General features: G+C 39.6%; 1 protein-coding gene across 1 annotated transcript in view; it reads left to right on the plus strand.

Annotated features, from left to right (window-relative positions):
• Positions 1 to 1,253: 1,253 nt before the first annotated feature.
• The window catches only part of LOC131047648 (thylakoid lumenal 16.5 kDa protein, chloroplastic), an 82,460-nt gene continuing 63,554 nt past the window's right edge, over positions 1,254 to 20,159 (plus strand). The window contains exon 1 of the mRNA XM_057981437.2: positions 1,254 to 1,761. Coding sequence (XP_057837420.2) covers positions 1,410 to 1,761 — 352 coding nt within the window. The 5' untranslated portion in view covers positions 1,254 to 1,409. The remainder of the gene's footprint in view (positions 1,762 to 20,159) is intronic.

Genomic DNA, 20,159 nt, shown 5'->3' on the forward strand with positions numbered 1-20,159 from the left:
GAAAGTATTCTTCAAAATTTCTATACAGAACATAGATAGTTACCTCTTAAAAAGATTTTTATCTGGATAATCTGAAGTAGATCTCTTTATTTCTAATACTTCATCTTTTTTAGGGTGGGAGAAAGGAGAAAACCTGATCATTTATCGAAAGTGAAGTTTGAAACTCATGTCATTGAACAAGGTCGGACCTAGAAAAGTTTCTTATAGTTTAATCTATCCTGACACTATTGATTTGTCAAAATTAGGTGGTTTCACAGGCCATGGAGTGCCTAATAGCATCTTCATCTAATAGAATGAAAACATATAAGATATTATAACCCATCATTTGATCCATTACCATTCTCCTTAAAATTGTCCATAAACTACTCAAAATTACACACATATTTGTGGGTTGACTTAGGAAACATTCCCACATGTGACATATTGGTAATCCTACTAGGCCGCTCATTAATACCTCCAAACCTCTTGAATATTAGGAAAGAAAAGAAGCAACTTTAAGTTAAATAAGGTGAAGTGAAGAATATAAGTTTCAAATTAAGTTTTTGGTTCAATTAGGGTTATAGTTAGGGTTCAAATACAGTTTAATATGATTTACAATTCAATTATAGTTAGGGTTAAATTATGCTTATAATTATGCATGGTGTTATGCTTAGAGTTTGATAGGGGTTAACGTTCAATTAGGGCCAACATCAACTTGAGTTAGGGTTCAATTATGGTTACACATATGATTACAATGCAATTTGGGTTAGGGTTGACTTTGGGTTACCATTAAATTACAAATTGAATTACATATAAGGTTAGAGTTAGGATTTAGACTTGCAATATCTCTATGTGCCTATTTAATTTTACTTGTTATTTTATGTAATTTAAGTGAAATAACAAACAAATAAAATAAATGCCTCCAAAATAATATCTTAACAACTTCTACATAGATTTTTCAAAATATTTATATAAAATCAATAAAATATCAAATATCATGAATACTTTTCTTTTAATAATAAAAATTGCCTATTCATAAAAATAAAAATAAAAATTATTATATTATTTAATTAACTTTTTTAACGAATCTTAATTGTCATACTATTTGTTTAACATGCTCATTTAACCTTATTTATTAATTAAAAAAATTCAAACTCTATATATCTTTAAGTTCCTTTTAATTAATAATAATAAAGAAGGCGATGAGATGGACATCCAAAATGCTAGATAGATATTACCGTTAGATTGCACTTAGAGGTCCCGGGAATGTGATATTTCCCCGTTACACAAGACATGCCAATTGAAAAAGGATTAGACTGATATGATCCTCTTTTCCTTCTAGTTGTCCGCCTCGTAGCAACTTAAAACAGGGGATTATATTTAAACAGTCTGCTGCTATCTACAAAGTTTGTGAGCCGTTCAAATCACCAATGGCCACCATACGCCCATACCCAACTGCATTTTCACTCCCTGTTTACAATTTGCCAAGAGGCAAGCATTCTGCAATCATATGCCAATCAATAACAGATACAGCTTTACTCCAGACGCCCAAAACTTCTCATTCAAATTTGAAAACATCAATATCAAGAAGAGATTTGGCATTTAAGTTGTTGGGCTCGTTTGCATTATCAAGCTTGGCCTTTCCACTGGTGGATTCTTCTTCTCCTGCATATGGGATTCTGGAGGCTGATGATGATGAGGAGCTGCTGGAGAAAGTTAAGGCTGACAGGAAGAAGAGGCTCCAAAAACGAGAGGAAACTAATAAATTGAAGAGCGAGGCAGGTTAGTTGTTCGTGGATCTCTTATTTGTTAAGTCTTGATTAGCCAGTTTTTTTTTTCATGATAAAAAAATTCAATTGCTGAATTTGATTAAACAAATGAAATGTGGGTTCATGTAGGCAATAATGCTCTGCAATTAGATAAAATAGATTTCAAAATATTACATGGCTATCTTTTTTTTGTGCTTGGTAACTTTGGTGAGTTTATGGGTCATGGAGATAAGTTTGGATTGCAAATCCAGACCACACTGGAATGTGCCACATTCTTATGCTTTACAAACATGGCTTATGCTGGAATGAAATTTCCTAGACATGGGTAATACTGGAAATAACTCGTTCTTCAGATACGTGAATATGGGGTATTGCAGGAATGAATCCCGTGATTTACATCACAATCTCACTATATGTCCGTTGGAGTTATGGTATATATACTTCTGATGTGGAAATTTAAAGATAAGTCAAGTTCTTGTGAGTGTCCCTTATTGCCATAACATCCAAACCCTAATGACCTGTAAGAACGTTCCATTCATTTCTGTTCCAGCTCAAGCCCTTGGACCCATAAGAAAATCCTATGGCTCTGTTGCAGCGAGAAGAAAGAAACCTAGTAGTTTTAGGAATTTAGTAGAGTATTTGTATTGCCTCGTGCAAATGGTAAGGTTTTATCATATTGATGGCCAGTTTTATATATATTTTAGAAAATGGGATGAGCAGACAAATCAGCATTTGATCAGGTGGTGTTGTTATATTATAATTCTTTGATAGAGAGCATGTGATAAAATTTGGACATCTTGCCGTGGTTTTTAACTACTAGTAAGTACATGTGCCTCTTGGCTCAGCTCTGGCATGCAAGAGATATCCAAAAGACGCAAGGTCCAGTTCCTATGTTTTCAAGCTGACACAGTGCACTTACATTGACAATTGTGGATGCAGGGTGTCTGGTCCGCAGAATGTGCCTCTCTGCACAAAAAATGTTGGACGTTCTGTCTAATTGATATTTATATATTTAGTATTACAGAAACAAGCTTCAGTAGTGTTCTCAGTCTACATCAACTTTCCAACGAGTTGGCAGAGAGGAAGGACGCTGTATTTGGATTTCATCTCAGCATACACCAGAGCTAAACACCAAACATAATATGATTCACAGCAGAGGATATACCAAGCCTGCAGCTTATGCTCAGAGTAGGTAACCTAGTATGGGTGTTAAGAAAAGACAAAAGCAATATATGCTGTGACAAAAATGTAGCATTGATTGAATAATTTTCAATAAATGACAGGACTTAATGTTGGTTCTCAAGCTAATATAAAACTTTCTAGAAAGAAAACCTAAGCTGAGGAAACCCTTCACTTCATCACACAATAAAATGAGATTGCATGCCTGAATGCATATGTAGGAACCCTGCTGGTTCTAACTCTCCTGAAATACCATTGCTGTTGTGTTTTTGGATTTTCACGGTTTTTGAACAATTTTAAAGCAAAAATAACACATGTGCCAGGCAAGAATTGCACATAGAACCAAATAGAAATGAAATTGAGAGCAACTGAAACTATATTATGAATAAGATAACTGCTACAATAAATTCTACTGCTAATTGCATACCCGTAGGTCCTTAGCTTATTTTAAATGAAGAATTCTGGTGTTTGCTAGCCAAAACTGGGAAACTGACCAAAATTGGTGTACAAGACCAGAAAGTGATTTCTCTGAGCCAGAAAGGTGATGAAATAGCCTAAATCGGCTAGGTGTTGGGAACTGTGCACTCATAATAGAAATTAGAGAGGCATTTCAGCCTCCAGCCAAAAACGTCCTTCCTGGAACCCCCACATGGCAAGCTGAAAGTGTACGGCCAACAAGGAGAAGTGTACGACTGCCTTTATTGAATTCAAAATGCTGCAAATGGGACGTCTAAACCTGAATGCCCCTCTTCTTATTCAAAATCTGCAAATAACTGAATAAATTAACCTCTGATGAAGCACAATAAGACTCCTGAATGAAGCCTTCACAATTGCAATAATTCAGCTGATCTTCCACAGCGTCACAATCACAGATCCACGAAGAATTTCCGTTCTCCAATGGCCAAACCTCTGAAACCCTTGTCAAGGAATACCACAGAGCAAAATAGAAGCAATGTCAAATAATCAATAATCAATAATAATGAGTTTGAATTGCTAATTCTCCTTATAACTCCAAAAAGAACGACTTCCCAAAAGCCATGCCCATCTCCATAGTTATATTCACCTTGGGCGCACAATTCATTTAAGTGGCTTTTCAAAAGTTACTTAATAAAATTTAAGTGACTTGTAATTTAATAAAGTCACTTAATAATATTTAAGTGGCAATAAATTTATTAAAGTCACTTTATGACTTTATAATATAAGCACATAAGTTAAATAAATAACTTAACCACTAAAATATTAATATCTCCTTCATTATTCAGTCTTTTGACGTGTTGTTTGAAGCTGGAGTCAACACTGAATAACCCCCATGTGTCCAGGTGCCCTGACTAAAAATAGCACAACTGCCAAATTGACTTTCTATAAATAGAAAGTCTCTCAACGAAGCCCATACACTGACTGCAAAGGCCTTGGAACTGAAACCAAGACTGAATTGAAGAAGTGAAACTGCCACTGAGACTCTCTATCCCGAATGTTAGCCTACAAGAGTCCAAATAATAGGCTAATCCCTCGAACTCTGATGCTCACGAAAACGGGGATATTACAGCATAGGTGATTCATGTTCCTGCAATCGCCTAACTGGTATTGATTTCTAGCTAACATGGTGCCTTCATTTTCTAACAGAATTTGCTTTATCTCTAGGACGTATTGTATGGTGCCTTCATTTTCTAACAGAATTTGCTTTATCTCTAGGACGTATTGTCACATGATTTTCCAATTGCCTAATGGCCTTTACACCAAGTTTTTTAATACAGAACACATTTAAATACAATCACAAATTAGCATTATTCCTAACACTCTCCAAACCCTTTAAGTGGCTTTTACACCAAGTTTTACTTTCAATTTTGCTGAAAAAATTCTTAGTTTTTTGAGTAAAACCCGCTATGTGATCTTCATCTAAATAGTATGTTACGCAAATTTCATCCTCTTGCGCCTTCTTCCTGAAGGCCCGATGAAGTGATGATGGGTTTCAATTTGCTTAGATCTACCATAGTAAATAGGATTGTTTTTGCTACTTTTGTGGCACTAATATATTCACAAAACGCTTAGGATATTCCTAAGACAACTGATCCATAAATTGTATCAGAGCTGTTGGGCTATTGGGGTCAAGTTGGCCTCATCAGCTGTTTGGAGTTGTCATACGCATTATCTTTGACAATTCATTGTTTTTCAGTGGGTTTGGATGCAGGAGGAACAGTGTTTTGGTCAGTTACATGTTTGGGATGTTCTAGGCCATCTCATAGGCTACTTGAAATTGACGTGCAGATTTCCAATTGAAGTGCAAAACCACTTTTAGTGAAATCATCTCTTTTTTTAGGTGGTGAAAATGTTTTCTGCCCAGTAAAAAATGAAATTGAAGCAAGCAGTTCATGGAATATGAAGGGTTTTGCCATTTCAAATCCTCTTTCTGGCATTTTATATTCCATGTCTTGTATGTGGGAATTTTTTGGAGAAACATAAGCTTCTTGTAAATGGGGTTTTTAACATGTTGGAGAGATTTGAATACTCATTGAAAAACCTTCTTGTTTACATTTCTCATGACTGAGATGTAGAAAACCAGGGTTTGGATGGTGCTCAGGCTAATAGCAGGTGTTAGGAGCTTGGTTAAGCTATAATTGAGGTCTGTAAATGCCCTGATGGCATTGTAGCATCTGTATAATACTGAAATATAGTGGCGTGAGGATCTTATGTTTACTCTTCTGGAGTTTTTACCTGTTTAGGGTTTCTCCAGGCATAAATCTCCTTGTTTCAGTTGTGTGTGCTCTTCATTGCAGTTCTATCACTCTGTTATGCCCATTCTATGTTGATGCAAGTTCGATGAACAGGAAACATTGTTTAAATAACCATTCTCTGGTAGGAAAAAAGTAGCGTTGAAGGCATTTGCAGACCTTATTCAAGTAGTATCTGTTGTTGATAAGCAAGTGAGAGGAATATCCTCCCTGCTTGCAGATCAACAACTCACCAACATAGATCCAAAATGAATTAAATAAATGTTCTCTCTGATGTTACTTCAGCAATAATGCTGTATGTGTGGTTCAAACCAACTGAAAGCATGTGACAATTTACAGTAATTTTTCCTTAATTAATGGAAATTGAGCTAATACCAGAGGATTTCAGCTACAACAATCACACACAAAATTCACTTAAGATATACTTTAGAGAAAACTAATTTGATAAAGCTCCAGCAAGGAAAAGATCATGCCTTATGTTTCTTTTAATAATTGACCAAGTACAATGCAATATTTAAAGAAGATTGACTCTCTAAGGAGCAATAGACCACAAAGGCTAACTGCTGGTGACTCCTACAATAATCTTACAGCTGCCGCTTGCTTTAAGACAATCTTCTATGTTGCCAGGATCTGCTTGCAACTGCCAAATGGAACCCCTCTACAATGAGAAAACCATGTTTTTTATCCAGCTATGTCAAAGTAGTTGTGGCTTGAAGATGCAATCCCATCTGTTGTAAAAATCTTATGGCTGTGATGTCTATTCCCTTCTGGCTAGAACTGGTAGTCACGCAGTTGGTCCTTGATGGATTTTTCAGTCCATATATTTGTTTTGTTTTGCTTAATTTCAGTGTTCCACGGGGATGCGTCTCCCCAAAAAAAACCACGTCCCCTATAGGAGGATGTTTCCAAGACTTGGGGACTTGGGGGAAACATCCCCCCACAGCAGCACCACTTCTGCCACCTCTGGCAGGGACGCCACTGGATCACTGATTGCATGCCATTACATATTGATTGCAACCTTTAACTTCATGAAAACTACTTGGCCTTTCATGGGGCACTCACAGAGATGTTATATTGCAGATTTTACCTTGAAGATTTCAATTCAGCTCTACTTTTATATCAGCGCCGCCTCCCCACCGCCACTCCGCCGTTGTCCCCCCACCATCCCCTTGCCATCCCCAAATTTAGGCCCTTGGTCCCCCTGGCCCGGAAACCCGTTTCTACATTCCCCCATCCCCCAATCAGGAAACTCCGTGGAACACTACTTAATTTCCCATCCAATATCATGTTAAAAATGACTGCCATATGATTATCATTACAGTGACAGATTTGCCAGCAGGGAACTCTGTCCTGCAGATTCTTTTCCAACCTTCATTGGTTCAAGCATATCAGCTATGTTGATGGCCCACTGTTGTCTTTTGTCATGCCTTGACATGTGGAATTCATTTCTTGGACTTTTTGGTCAGTGCTTGGAGGTTTGATATTGTGATTTTCAACATCCTTCTATCTGTATGATACGTTTCTGCTTATACCTTCTCATTTTGGGAGGCTTTTTGGTCCCAAAGAAAGAAGCTGAATTTTGAAGGACATAAGGAAAAGAGTTCCCTAACTTCTCTTTCAAAGACCACTTGGCATTGCTTGGTAGCTACCCTGGACGTCAGCCTGCTAATATTCTTATTCTGCCCTTCATTCATGTGTAATTTTCTTTTGAAAAATTACACACTTCTGATGTAGGAGCATTTGGGTCTACAAGCAATCTTGCATCACTTAAATCACAATAAAGGTATTTAGAGATACATTTGGCTTTGTGTGTGCATTTTTTTTTATATGCTTGTATGATTCTTGAGGTCTAAGATTGGTCTGGCTAACTTTGGTAGCAAAAGAGAACACTGTTGCATCTTGGCAGAATCAGCTTGTATGGCTTCGACAACATTAGCCTATGTATGACTTTGACAGCATCACGAGTCACTTCAGCAGCATTAGCCTGTTTGACTTCAACATCAAACAACTTCAACAACAATTGTGACTTTGGCAGCAATTATGACTTCAATAGCATCTCGGAAAGCTTTAGTATTAAGGTAAAAATAACAACTGGCAATGATGGCTCATGATGATGTGAACTCCAAAAGACACCTGACTTTGTCTGGAATCTAGATTGAGTACTTTTTGTTTACATCCTATCAGTAGTGATCATGTGGTTTTCTTGGTTGTATGCCTTTCTTGTTGACTCTCAAACTAACAATTCGCATGTGCAGAATATTGGCCTTCTTATTCCTTTTGGTGGCAAAATATCTTCATATAGGGATGTGCATTTTGTTTTCATCTCTTGGTGGCCTTTTGTTTGAGTAGTAATCTTTTAACCATTATTTATTTTTCTTTGCACGTAGGCATTTTCAATTGGTGTTAATTGCTGGCAACCACGCAGATCATTAGAATTCTTGGCTGTTGGAAAGTCATCACCTAGGGTAGATCAAAGGCATATTGAATCAAGAAGCAAAGAGAAACAATTGCTAATTTCTATGGTCACTCAAGATAATAAAAGTACTTTTTTATTTCGTATGGAATGCATTCAAGACTTGTGGGATATAGTCTAGAGTGTAGCCATTGAAGGGGCCTGCGACTAGATGTTTGTGTGCAGACCTAGGGAAGGGACGTATAGAGTGTCATATCATGTTTGTGTGTAGGACTTGGCGCAAAATGGTAGTGTTGAGATTTGTTGTTGTAAGTCATAGTTGGGAGAGCATGAGAGATTGTATCTCTGATGAGTGTAGGCTTCTATCAGCCTATTGTAGCCTGTGAAGATAGATTTTTATTTAAATTGATGAAAAAAGCATTGTTTTTGCTTCTGCTGGATGTGTGATCTGTTGTTGCAATGAGTGGCTGCCAGGTTAGGTTATCTTTCATTTGATCCACATTCCTAGATTGCACCAAATGGTATTAGAGTGAGGTTTTTTTTGTTGGGATGTGTGTTATGAGTTTCAAGCAGAGTTATTGTAGGTGTGAGAGTCTTGCAATTCCAGAGAGTTGTGAAGAGGGAGGCATCAAGTGGCATTTGATAGGGTTTAGTTTTCTAGGAGATTTGCTATGCAAAGTGTCTTGTCTAGATTTGGGGTTTTGAGTTGTTTGTCTCTTTTGTGTATGATATCATGCCTCCAAAGAAGCTGAGGTCCTTAAATGAACAATGTGGAGGATATGCTGAAGCAACTCCAAAATGAACTCTGAAATGAGATAGCTGTTCTGGTTGTTGGCCATAGAAGGAATCTTGACAATGATGGAGGAGATGGCAATGATGAAGCAAAAATGGGCAATCTTTTGATGAAGGAGAAGGCTAGTTACTGTAATGTCCCCTACTAGGTCTAGCTTTGTTTTCCCCATAATTAATCCATCTCAACATACTTATGACTTAAACTAAATTGATTAGGAGACAAACTATCTTAAATATCGCATTTTCCAACTTCTTAGATACCGATAGTCATAACAGAGAAACATAGTCTTCTTTCTAATATTGAATTAATAATTCAATTTGGTTTATAATCTTATATTTACTTGTTCATTCAAAGAAAAATCACAGTAGAACATACAGAAATTACTTTTTTCAGATTATACATATGCAGCGGAAACAAGATTTATTCAATTGCAACTTATATGGTTTATAACATTTTTTTTCCTTTAATAACCATAGTTGGTAGCACAGGGAATGATCCGGTTAGCCCATCCATCCCACTCTGGATCTAAAGGCAGTCATGATGCCCCTTTGGCTTGCTATTAGTGGTGTGGGTCTTATCCCCGCAATTTATTCCTTGTCTCACCCTAAAATTATTAAACCAAGGAAGTTTCAGATTGTAGAGGGGCTTATTAATGGCCAGTCCCAGGCCCAGTAGCAGTCATAAGCCCTACTGGCCTACTGATCTTACATGGATTAGTAGGTGGACAACTGAGACAGGGTTATCCTCCTCTCCCAACCACTCTGCCTTCCTGGGATTTTTAGCAAATTAGTGAGTAGATTCATTTTTATTGTTATTGACATAAGATTGTATAGTATGTTTTAGTTTCAGATCTGTAAAATAATCTGTCAGTATTTCAGCAGTTCGCTTTATCCAATTTATGTATGATCTTATGGTTATTATATCAGGTGAACAGAAAAGGAAATCATTAAGGAGCTCGCTTATGCCATTTGTGGTTTAACTTTAATAATAATCTACTTATGTATATCAAAATATATCAGACGTACTGTGAAAGTCTAGTGTCAATTCCTTAGCATAACATTATTCATATTTATTACTATTATAAACTGCTTATGCGTATCAGATTGTGACCGCTTGGGATCGTAAATACATATATGACATTAAGTTTAATTACTAGAAATGCACAGCTCTATCAATTCACATACATAGTTGCAGTTTAATATGTTATACAGGTTGAATGATGAATAATTACGGTTTAATACAAGCACACGCGAATTTGGCATTATAACTCTTTGCAATATCTTAGCAACAATTATTACCATTCCTTTAGGAGATGAAGACATACCTGAAACGTCTTCTTTCTGAATTTCTTTGGTTGTTTTATACCCCTATCGTGTTAGTCAGGGTGTAGATGTGGACTGAGGCAGCAACAGTGGTGTCAGAGTCCTTCCTTTCTCCGGTAATCGCTTATCCTTAATACTTTGTTTTCTTCTCCACCAACGTAATGCCCTTTGGCAAGAGACACACCCTTTCACCATTAGCACCTTTTGAAAGAGTGCAACTCTTCATTATTTCTGCCCTTTGGAAGGGACATAATCTTTTATAATCAGATCTGCACTTCTTATTTAAATCAGATCTGCACTTCTCATTTTTCCAAATTCTCCCCCCATCAAATGAGTTTCTCTTCTCCCTTTTATATCTCATGTTTGAGGAAGTCACAACTTATCATTTCATGCCTTTTGACCTTTCATTAACTTTAATCAAATTTTAATTATATTTAATTATATTCTTTTATATTTTAATATTTATTCTTTTGTATTTTAATTTTATTATTATTTATTATTAAATTATATTTCAAAGTGGGACATTACAGTTATAGAGGGCTCATAGAAGATGGAAGTCCCTAATTTTTTTTATGCATTGGATTTGGAAGAATTTATCGACTAGTTTAGTGAGTTGGAAAAGTCTTTTGAGTATGAGAATATCCATGATAGACCAAACTCAAGGGGTATGCAGCCCTTTGGTGAAGAAAATTGCAAATATATAGTGTGATGACATGGGAAGTGAGAATCACTTGGTTGAACTAGATGGTTGCAAGGTTAAAGAGGAATTCTCTTCCTGGAGATTACTAGTTGGAGCTATTGAAGAGGCTCCAAGACCTAAGACAAAAGTAGTTGAGCATGAATAACTATGTAGAGGAATTCTATGATGTAATTTTAGAAACTATGTATGTGTGAGTTGCTGATCTAGAAGAAAAAAGTGTTGTTGTAGAAGTACCTTTGGAGGATGAAGCAGATTTGAGAGCTGAAATGGTGGTCTATGAGGTCCTCATATATGATAGAGAGGTAGAGGAAGGTGAAGAGAGTCTCCTATTGGAAGAGGAGACAAGAGGAATAGGAAGGCAATTGGAGGCAGCCTTTAAGAAAGAAAAAGTAGAAGTAGCTTAACATTTTTTCAAATTGTAGTGGAAGGGAAAGATGTAGCATAAATAGTAGTGTGACCTTTGGAGAACATGAAGATGGCGGATTTGGTGCAACAATGTGCACAAGAGGTAGAGGATGTGGAGATCTCTCTAGGAACTCTTGATTCCCATAATGTAGTTTGTGCTGATTTGTGTGTAGGTGTAACAATGAGTGTAGAAAGGAGGAGGAATTTTGAGGAGGTGGACACGTAATGGTGTATGTAATGTTTGGAACTATTTTTTTTGAATTGTGGAAATTTCGCAATGTTAATGCATGAACCTTCACACCTTTTGATCACTGAAATCCTAGAATGGGCAAGGTGAGATCGTATGGTGATTAGGTTACATATCAAATTACTATGATTACTAAAGGCAAGCCACCCAATCTACAATTACGCAATTATAAAATTTGAAATCTGATGGAATGTTGTTTTGGTGGCAAGTTTTCTAGAACAGTTTACAAATCTATAAATAACTTTGGTGGAGAACCAGATTTGCATAATGAGTACAATACATCATTAAGGTTGGAAATGCATACGATTTTAGACATTTGGAGATTCCTTTGTGAAATGCACACAAAAAATAGTGAGAGGGGGGGGGGGTGAATCAGTATAAAAACATGAAACCTCATAAAACATAGAGAGAGAAAACAACAAGACGCAAACACCAATTTTCTTGTGGGAAACCCTTTCAGGTAAAAAACCATGGCGCACAATTTTCATTAGCAAATGGGCACCAACCCAAAATACAAAAGTGAGCACCAACTCACTGAGAGCACAACTTCAATCTACTAACACAATAGCTTTAGTTTGAGCACCGACTCAAATTCACTGAAACCATACAAAAATTACAAACATTCGTCTGAAAGCAACTTGTAGATGACAATTATGCTGCAACTAAATAAAGTATGTTTGTTATGTTTTATGGCAATGTAATGGGTAATTAGTTCCCGTAGGTAGTTGGTAGTTTCCGGCGGTCGGACTCTTCACCAACCGACCGAGGGGTATATATTCTGGCATTGTATTGGGAATAGGGGGATTATGATTGAAGAAATATTTTGCTTACTGTTGTACTATCTATTACATTATGCAATAAAGTTATATTATTCGGCCAAATATTGTGAATTCCAATTATGTTTACATGTTTCGTGATTATTCTCTGAATGTTATTTGTTGAATTGTTCATGTACTTGTTGTACTCTGTTTACTTCTGTAATCTAAACTGACACCGTAGGGAGTTAACATTTTGGCGCCGTTATCATTACGAATTCGGAGATCAATATGGTGGTAGGCAGTAAGCACTAATGGGCCGACCATTCAATCAACAATTGATAGTAACTGAAAGAGATACACACAAAGAGGTGATGCAGGCAAAAGTACAAGAGGATCAGTTGACGGAAGATTTGGTGGACCTGTGGAAGGTTTTGGTCACCCAGGATGTGCAGAGGGAAGCTCGAGAGAGAGATGTCCTTGAAGGCACAGTAGTGGCAAACTCATGGTCAACCCTGTTGTATTTGATCTTCTCGGGAGCCTTCGGAGGTTGTTGGCGCGAAACCTCATTGAACTGCAAGACCGAAGGGAGGAAAGCAATCATGAACGTCGTCGGTAGCAGATACTGCAGAGGTACGAAGAACGAAACCATAGGGAAGAGGAAGAGAGGGATACGAGCAGACACCATATCCCTGGCAATTAATGCCCCTACGGCCGAACAAAGACCGATGATGTACTAGTACCACCCGAGAGGTAGGGGAAGGATTAGTACCGAGATCCCTCTGTATAAGAGAACAAAGTGAGTGGAGATGGCAGCTAAGGGAAATTGTTGAAGGCTCGTTGAGTCTGGAAAAGTGAAGAAAGAGTCAGAGTGTGAATCGGAGCCGTAGTCGGGAGAGGCAGAAACTGTGTACGTGGAACCAGTTGGGAGAGGTTTCGAGGAACCTACCACTTTTGGATGTAGCAGAGGAAGATCTCGTCGACCAGGCCACACATTCGACATTGAGTGAAGAGTCCGGAATCGAGTCTAAGAACAACCCGTCTGAACACTCCGAATGTGATGAAGAGGTAGTACGGGACCTTGAGGGTGAGGTTGCCGAAATTTTTGGAACCAATTTGTATAGAATTGGGAATCTGGGACCTTGAGGGTGAGGTTGCCGAAATTTTTGGAACCAATTTGTATAGAATTGGGAATCTATCTCTGGCAGAGCAATAAAAAATAAGTGTCTGAGCCGAAGACTCCAGGAAGGAGAGAATACAGAAATGAATGTGACCAAGGTGCAGAAGACGCAAAAGGTGGATGTGTAAAGAGCTCGCGTGTGGTCGAGAGTGCAAGTGAGGCAGCAGAACGCGACGAGTAGAGCGGTCCAATTTGGTCGAACGCATATAGTACCTTCCAGGCGGCACATAGCACCTTCCAGGCAGCACACATACCTTCTAGGCAAGGACAATGTTGCAGAATAATCCGGAGAGGCAAAAAAACTCCCAAGATTCACAGGTGACGGGTCAGAGGACCCTGTGCGGCATTGTAAAACATGTATAACGATATGGGAGGCAAATGGCCAAGATGACCAAGACTACTGGCTGAAGGCGTTTCTTGATACCCTTCGGGGGATTGCCATTGAGTGGTACGCAAACCTCGACGCCTAGCACAAGACGAGATGGAGTGATTTGAAGAAGGCATTCCAGGAGGAATTCAAACTCCTGAGGGATGACAACGAGATTGTGGCCGAAATCTAAAATACCAAGCAAGGCAAAAGTGAAAGAGTTTGGGCTTACAATCGTAGGCTGGAAGAATTGCTGAACAAAATGGAACACCATTCGACTGATGTCTTGAAGAAAAGATGGTTCATAGAAGGACTTGCTCCATCCTCGAGAAGGAAAATGAAAGTGGTGCCTTCGCCATCATACGATGAAGCCTATAACCATGCAATGGATATTGAAAGCGAAAGCAAAACATCCAAAGGAAAGCAAAGGGCGAGTGATGATGACAGTATAGATGGAAGTAGTGACGGAGAGTCAAAGACCGTGCAAGCCCTATGGAAGGATATGCTCTAGATGATGAAGGAATTGACGACAGGGAGGGAGAGTGCCAAGGAAAACAAAGAAGTGTGGTGTGCCAATTGCAAAGTAGGTCATACCAAGGGTACTTGCCCGAAAAAACTATTCTGTGACATCTGTCAAGTACTGAGCCATTCCACCAAGGAATGCTCATACAACTTGAAAACAAGGAGCACACAAGTGCTCTACTCCCAAGGGGAACAGGCTAACCCGCCAACTACACCACCCAAACCACTAGAAAACTCCGATGCCTCACCAGGAGGGTATCGTAACAACCGGCGAGGGAACAATTGTTCTAACAACACGTCGAGAAGCAAAATTCAGTATGATGCTAAAGGGAGACCCATGATTCAGTGTTGAAAGAGCAACAAGTGGGGTCACTTTGCTTGTGAATGTCTAATCGGTAACAACAATGGGAACTTGTTGTGTAAATGGTGTGGACTGGGAAACCATGAAGATACGAACTGCCCGAAGTAGAATGGAGTGAATATGCTAGACATCAAGGAGCCAGACGATGAGGTACTAGCAATCACGAGGTTATAGAGCAAAAAGGCAGTGTACCCCAATCCCCATACAGAGAAGGAAAGACTCCGAGAGGCAAAGGCGGATGTTGAATGGGCAATGGCAGAAGAGCGAAGGGCCTCACATGATGCCGCCTGTACTCCATGACGGTTGGAGTCCGAGAAAACTATAATAAACAAATGTTGCAAGCTACCGTACCAGTACGAGTATTTGACTTTATGCAGACTATGCCACAATTGAAAATGGCCCTCACAAATGTAGTCGGCGACAACATCATCGGCCAGGAAAGTTGCGAGCCAGCGGCAAAACCACTTGGTATGTCAGCCATGGACCCCATGCTAGTCACTGTGAGTATTGGTCGTGTTGAGAGAGTATTTCGAGAGAAGTTTTGAAGAAGTGGAGAAGCTTTTGAAGTATTTTCTGTAGGTTGAGGTGATTTCAAGGGAGATTTTTAGATTTTCAACATTTTTCACAAGTTCATACACAGATTGAGGAAGATTCTTGACTGTTTTGAAGAACAAATTCACAAATTTTCTGAGGTAGACCTCTGATTTTCTATCTTAAGCAGCATCTTTTCTCTTCTTTCTCATTTTTGAAGGTGAAAATGAATCTTATAGGTAGATAATTGGTTTTCTTACCTGATTCTTTTCAAAGTTTTCAAAGAGAAAGAACAAATTCAACTAATTTCCCTTCTTTTCTTTCTCATTTTCTGCCCCATAAGCGAGTTAGAATGAATTTAATTAAATTTTCTTGGACATAGTTTGCCCTCAGGTTCTAATTTTTGATTGAAATCAGACCTTGAACTTCTTAAATTTGGCGATTTTCAGGGGTTTTCTTAAGATTTTCGGAATATTAGAATGTTGAAAACCTCAATTTTAAGGCTAAGTGTTGGAAAGAAAGAGTGAAAATCATGATATACTTAGCTACCAAACTCCAAAATCACACCTGAAATGCAGACTCTAACTTAAATTTATTCATTTCTTTTGCAGATTTGGATGACCTCCGAGGTTGGTGTTAGCGGTAATATTGTACGAGAATAAAACCGTAGTTAATTAAGTAGTACTTGTCTTTGTTAGTATGGTAACCGAGGGATGGTAGTTACGGGTGCGACGGTTGCCCCTCGCACCCCCTCGGTTCCTTGCCGTCGCACCCCCTCGGTTCCTTTATATACCACAGAAGGTCACTTGTAAAGACACACATGATTATGAATGGAATAGTATCTCTTATATTTGCTTGATCTTATCTGGTATCTATGGCATTATTGTTTTGCATTGAGTATTCTATCTGTATGTTCTAAACTGTTCACCTAGAGGGAAAACATCTGGTGTCGTTGCCGAAATTTATCCGGAGCACGGGAGTATACTACATGGCACACGGAGAATGGGACAACCATTGGCCGAAGGGACAAGTAGTAACCCGGACGAAGAACCTGAAGAACTGTTCGAGGGAGAACTAGCACTCACGAAAGATTTCTCCTGCATCCTCCAGGTGGCGATTGAAACACACGTACGAAGGGAAGCCACCACTGAAGATGTTCCAGAGGACGCTGTGTGGAGTGCGCTTGGTGTAAGCTCGGTGGTAAATTGGTTGATGAGCAATTTGCCCAACCTTCTGGCACAGGCATTTGGCTCTCCAAAACCGCAAGGAAGACATGTAATATCCCACTAATTTTTTTTTTGTTTTTTTAGGCCAGTAACAATTCAACCACAACAATTGACCCGTTAAGGTTAGAGTAATAAGCAAAACAACTGAAAGGGAACCCTTCCACCTTTTGTTCACCGAGAGCCCAGACTGGGAGGGTGAGAGCATACGGTGTTCCGGGGATCGTCAGCATCGGCGGTAAACCGACCAAGGGAAAGATTACAAGAAACTGAAGTTCAATCACTCTACCGCGTATTTCAGCGGGAGGACATTACATTAACAATCACTCTACCGCATATTTCAGCGGGAGGACCAAAAACATTGAACTTATCACTCGACCACTTGTTCAGCGGGAGGACTGAAATTACAAATTATTGCATATCAGGAGGCAAGCCAGCCTCTTCCACTTATTCAGCGAGATGAGAATTACAAAGAGAGAATTGGTTAGTAGTACTACTACCTAACCTTACAATAATAGAAATGATAGAAGGAGAGTGATGCAGATTTCTATGATAAATATATAAATTTCTGTTACAACCAATCTGCAGGCTGGAAACACAGACCAGCAGCCTAGATAAATGCCAAAATATTCATAACTCCCTCATTTTTCATCCGAATTAGCTCAAACCAGTCCCAAACCCACCGTACAACATATGCAATGGTAACCAATCAAAACAACACCCCAAAAAGACCCTTATCTAATTTGCACGCATCCCAATGCAAGGCAGAAAACCCATGCCTAGACTAGGAATTTCGATTTTGCATAATTAATTCAATACTCAAACAAACGTGCTAAAAACTTACAAACTTGTTTGCCAGTGCTGGGAAGGAAGATAGGAATGATACCCATAACTGTTAGACGCTCCAGCAGAGAGATGTGAACAAAAATGTGCTTCAGCCACAAGCAAAACCAGCAAGTTCCAGAATCGTTGCAACACCAAGATGTCAATGGCAAAGCTCTGAAAATGGTAGAAGAATACAAGGCACAGCTAGGTACTGTATTTCAAGTACGAAACTGGGTAGCACTAGGGAGATGCACTCCGAAGCCTCAAGTTCTGTCGCCAATCCGGCAGCATAACATTACAGATTTTCAAGATATCCCAAATGAGAGCCCAAGGCTCTTATTTATAACTTCTCACCATTCAAATTCAAATGCAAATTCCACATCCCATTTGCATCGCATTTCATCTTCATGTGGACCCAATGTAGCGCCCAATGCAAGAGTTAAACCCCACGCCCAAGACTTGGACCCACGTTAACCACTCTTGGCGAAATTAGAGATAAGTTATAAAAAACTAACATCTTCCACCATATTTCGATATCTCTCTAATAAAAAAGAATTTGCCAAGAACTTAGGGAAAATAGGCATAAATCCCCATTTATAATAAATCAGTCGTCAATAATCAAATTAATTAAATATTAACCTTAGGATAAGGAATTAATATTCAATTATTTCGCATATGGCTTTGGAACTGATTATTAACACTACTAGGATGAGACTGAGTTGGGACAACCACCAAACTACTGTAGAATCAGAACCCTGTCTACTGCCAGAAATAGAATTGTGCCAAACTGCCACTTACTAAAAATAGTAAGTCAAGAATTAATGCTCAGAAAAGCATGCTCATCGCGTCCAGAGGCAAAACTTGGAGAACTCAGTAGGACAGTAACACCAGAATGGTCATCCCCTGACTTACTAAAAATAGTAAGTCCTTGTTTCATCAATGCCAGATCCTCATTCTTCATTCCACCTAGCCTACGGATCTCAGGAATAGGCTAATGGACCACTGAAAGAGCATCAATGAGAAGGGGACATTACAAGACACCTATCGAGAGAACCGACGCCAGCAAATCCTACGGGAGTTTCATGAGTGCCAAGAGGAGGAGCGCAATGAAATCGACTGAGGGATGAATAATCCCTGAATGTGTACGGGCGAAGGAGAATAAACAAGAACACCTCCACTGCAGTGACATACATTGTATACCAGGGATGAATTAATAAAAGTGTTCTTTTCAATATGATGTCTTGTTCTATTGCATAAGGAGAATTTAGAATTAATGCCCAATCTGCTAAATAAGGACAAAAATAAGAAGGAATATATAGGGGACTCTGAAGCCGCTCAACGAGCATTAATTCTCGAGCAGCAAGTAGAACGAAGAAGAAGATTCAGGAGGATTGCCGAGGAAGCGGCAGAAATGGCAGCAATGGCCAGGTTTCCACACTAATAGAAATCACCAGGAAACGGTTGGGGGACCTTTCCCTAACATTGGAGGAGATCGGTGATGGGAGTACGGTAGAGCCGTACACGCCATACAGAGGTGCCGAGACCAGGAGGGAAGACGAGACAGAGACCGTGGACAGAGAGGTTGAGGATATCGGTGCGACCGAAGGTGTCGGGAGGACACAAGGTCATGGTAGTAGAAGCAATCTGTTCGGGGCAGGCTCATCACACCTTGGTAGTCAGAGCAACTTGGTGGGACCCAACGGACCAAATCTCAGCGGAGTACCTTCGGGAGGACCAGTGTCTGGAGGAGTTCCTTGAGGGTTAAATTTGAGTTCTGGAGGGTGGCCGCCGCGAAGAAATGTAATGGCGAATCGACAAAAATTACCGAAGTTCACCGAAGATGGGAAAGAAGACCCCATACGACATTGTCGTACATGTGAGACAATCTGGTCGGCCAATGGCGTGACCGATAGGGCGGAATGGATGGTGCAATTCACCGCCACCCTACGAGGAGTAGCCATCGACTGGTACTCAGATGCTGATAAAACCAAACTGACAACTTGGGATGAATTGCACAAAGCCTTCGAAAAGGAGTTTCGACTCCTCAGAGATGATAATGAAATCGTAGTAGAAGTTCTGAGCACCAAGCAAGGGAAAAATGAGACCATCTGAGCATATAGAGGACGCCTCAAGGAATTGTTGGGAAGAATGGATAACTAGCCCGACGATGGGTTAAAGAAAAGGTGGTTTGTGGAGGGCCTAAAATCGTCACTTAGAAGAAAAATGAAAATTGTACCCCCCACATCCTACGGTGATGCCTATAACCGGGCAATGGACCTAGAGAGTAAAGGGAAGACATCCAGGAAAAAGAAAGACAAATCCTTTGAAGAGGAGGACTCCTCCGACAAAAGTAGCAGCGACGAGGGGTCGAGTAAAAGAGTGCAAGCCCTTCAAAAGGATATGCACCGCATGATGAAAGAATTCAAGAGCATGAAGGGAAGCACCAACAAAAATGAGGAAGTATGGTGCGCAAAATGTAAGGAGGAAGGTCACACAAGGCTCTTGTCCAAAAAAGGCCTTCTGCGATATTTGCCAAATGTTGGGACATTCTACCAAAGAATGCCCCTACAACATGAAGACATGCGGGAACCAAGTGCTCTTCACCCAAGAGCAGCCGTCAACGACAACAGGCACATCGCAGCCTCAAGCCAACACCACGACATCAGCTGGCGGTTACAGAGGTAACCGAAGGGGAGAAAGAGGCAACAATAATAACTGCAATAATCGGAGTCGAATGCAGTATGATGCCAAGGGACGGCCGATGATTCAGTGCCGGGCATGCAACCAGTGGGGACACTTTGCACGGGATTGCCAGAAAGAGGAGGCATCACAACACTTGTGCAGATGGTGTGGTCCTGG

Source organism: Cryptomeria japonica, chromosome 10 (assembly GCF_030272615.1).
Source record: "Cryptomeria japonica chromosome 10, Sugi_1.0, whole genome shotgun sequence".
NCBI classification, from domain to species: domain Eukaryota; kingdom Viridiplantae; phylum Streptophyta; class Pinopsida; order Cupressales; family Cupressaceae; genus Cryptomeria; species Cryptomeria japonica.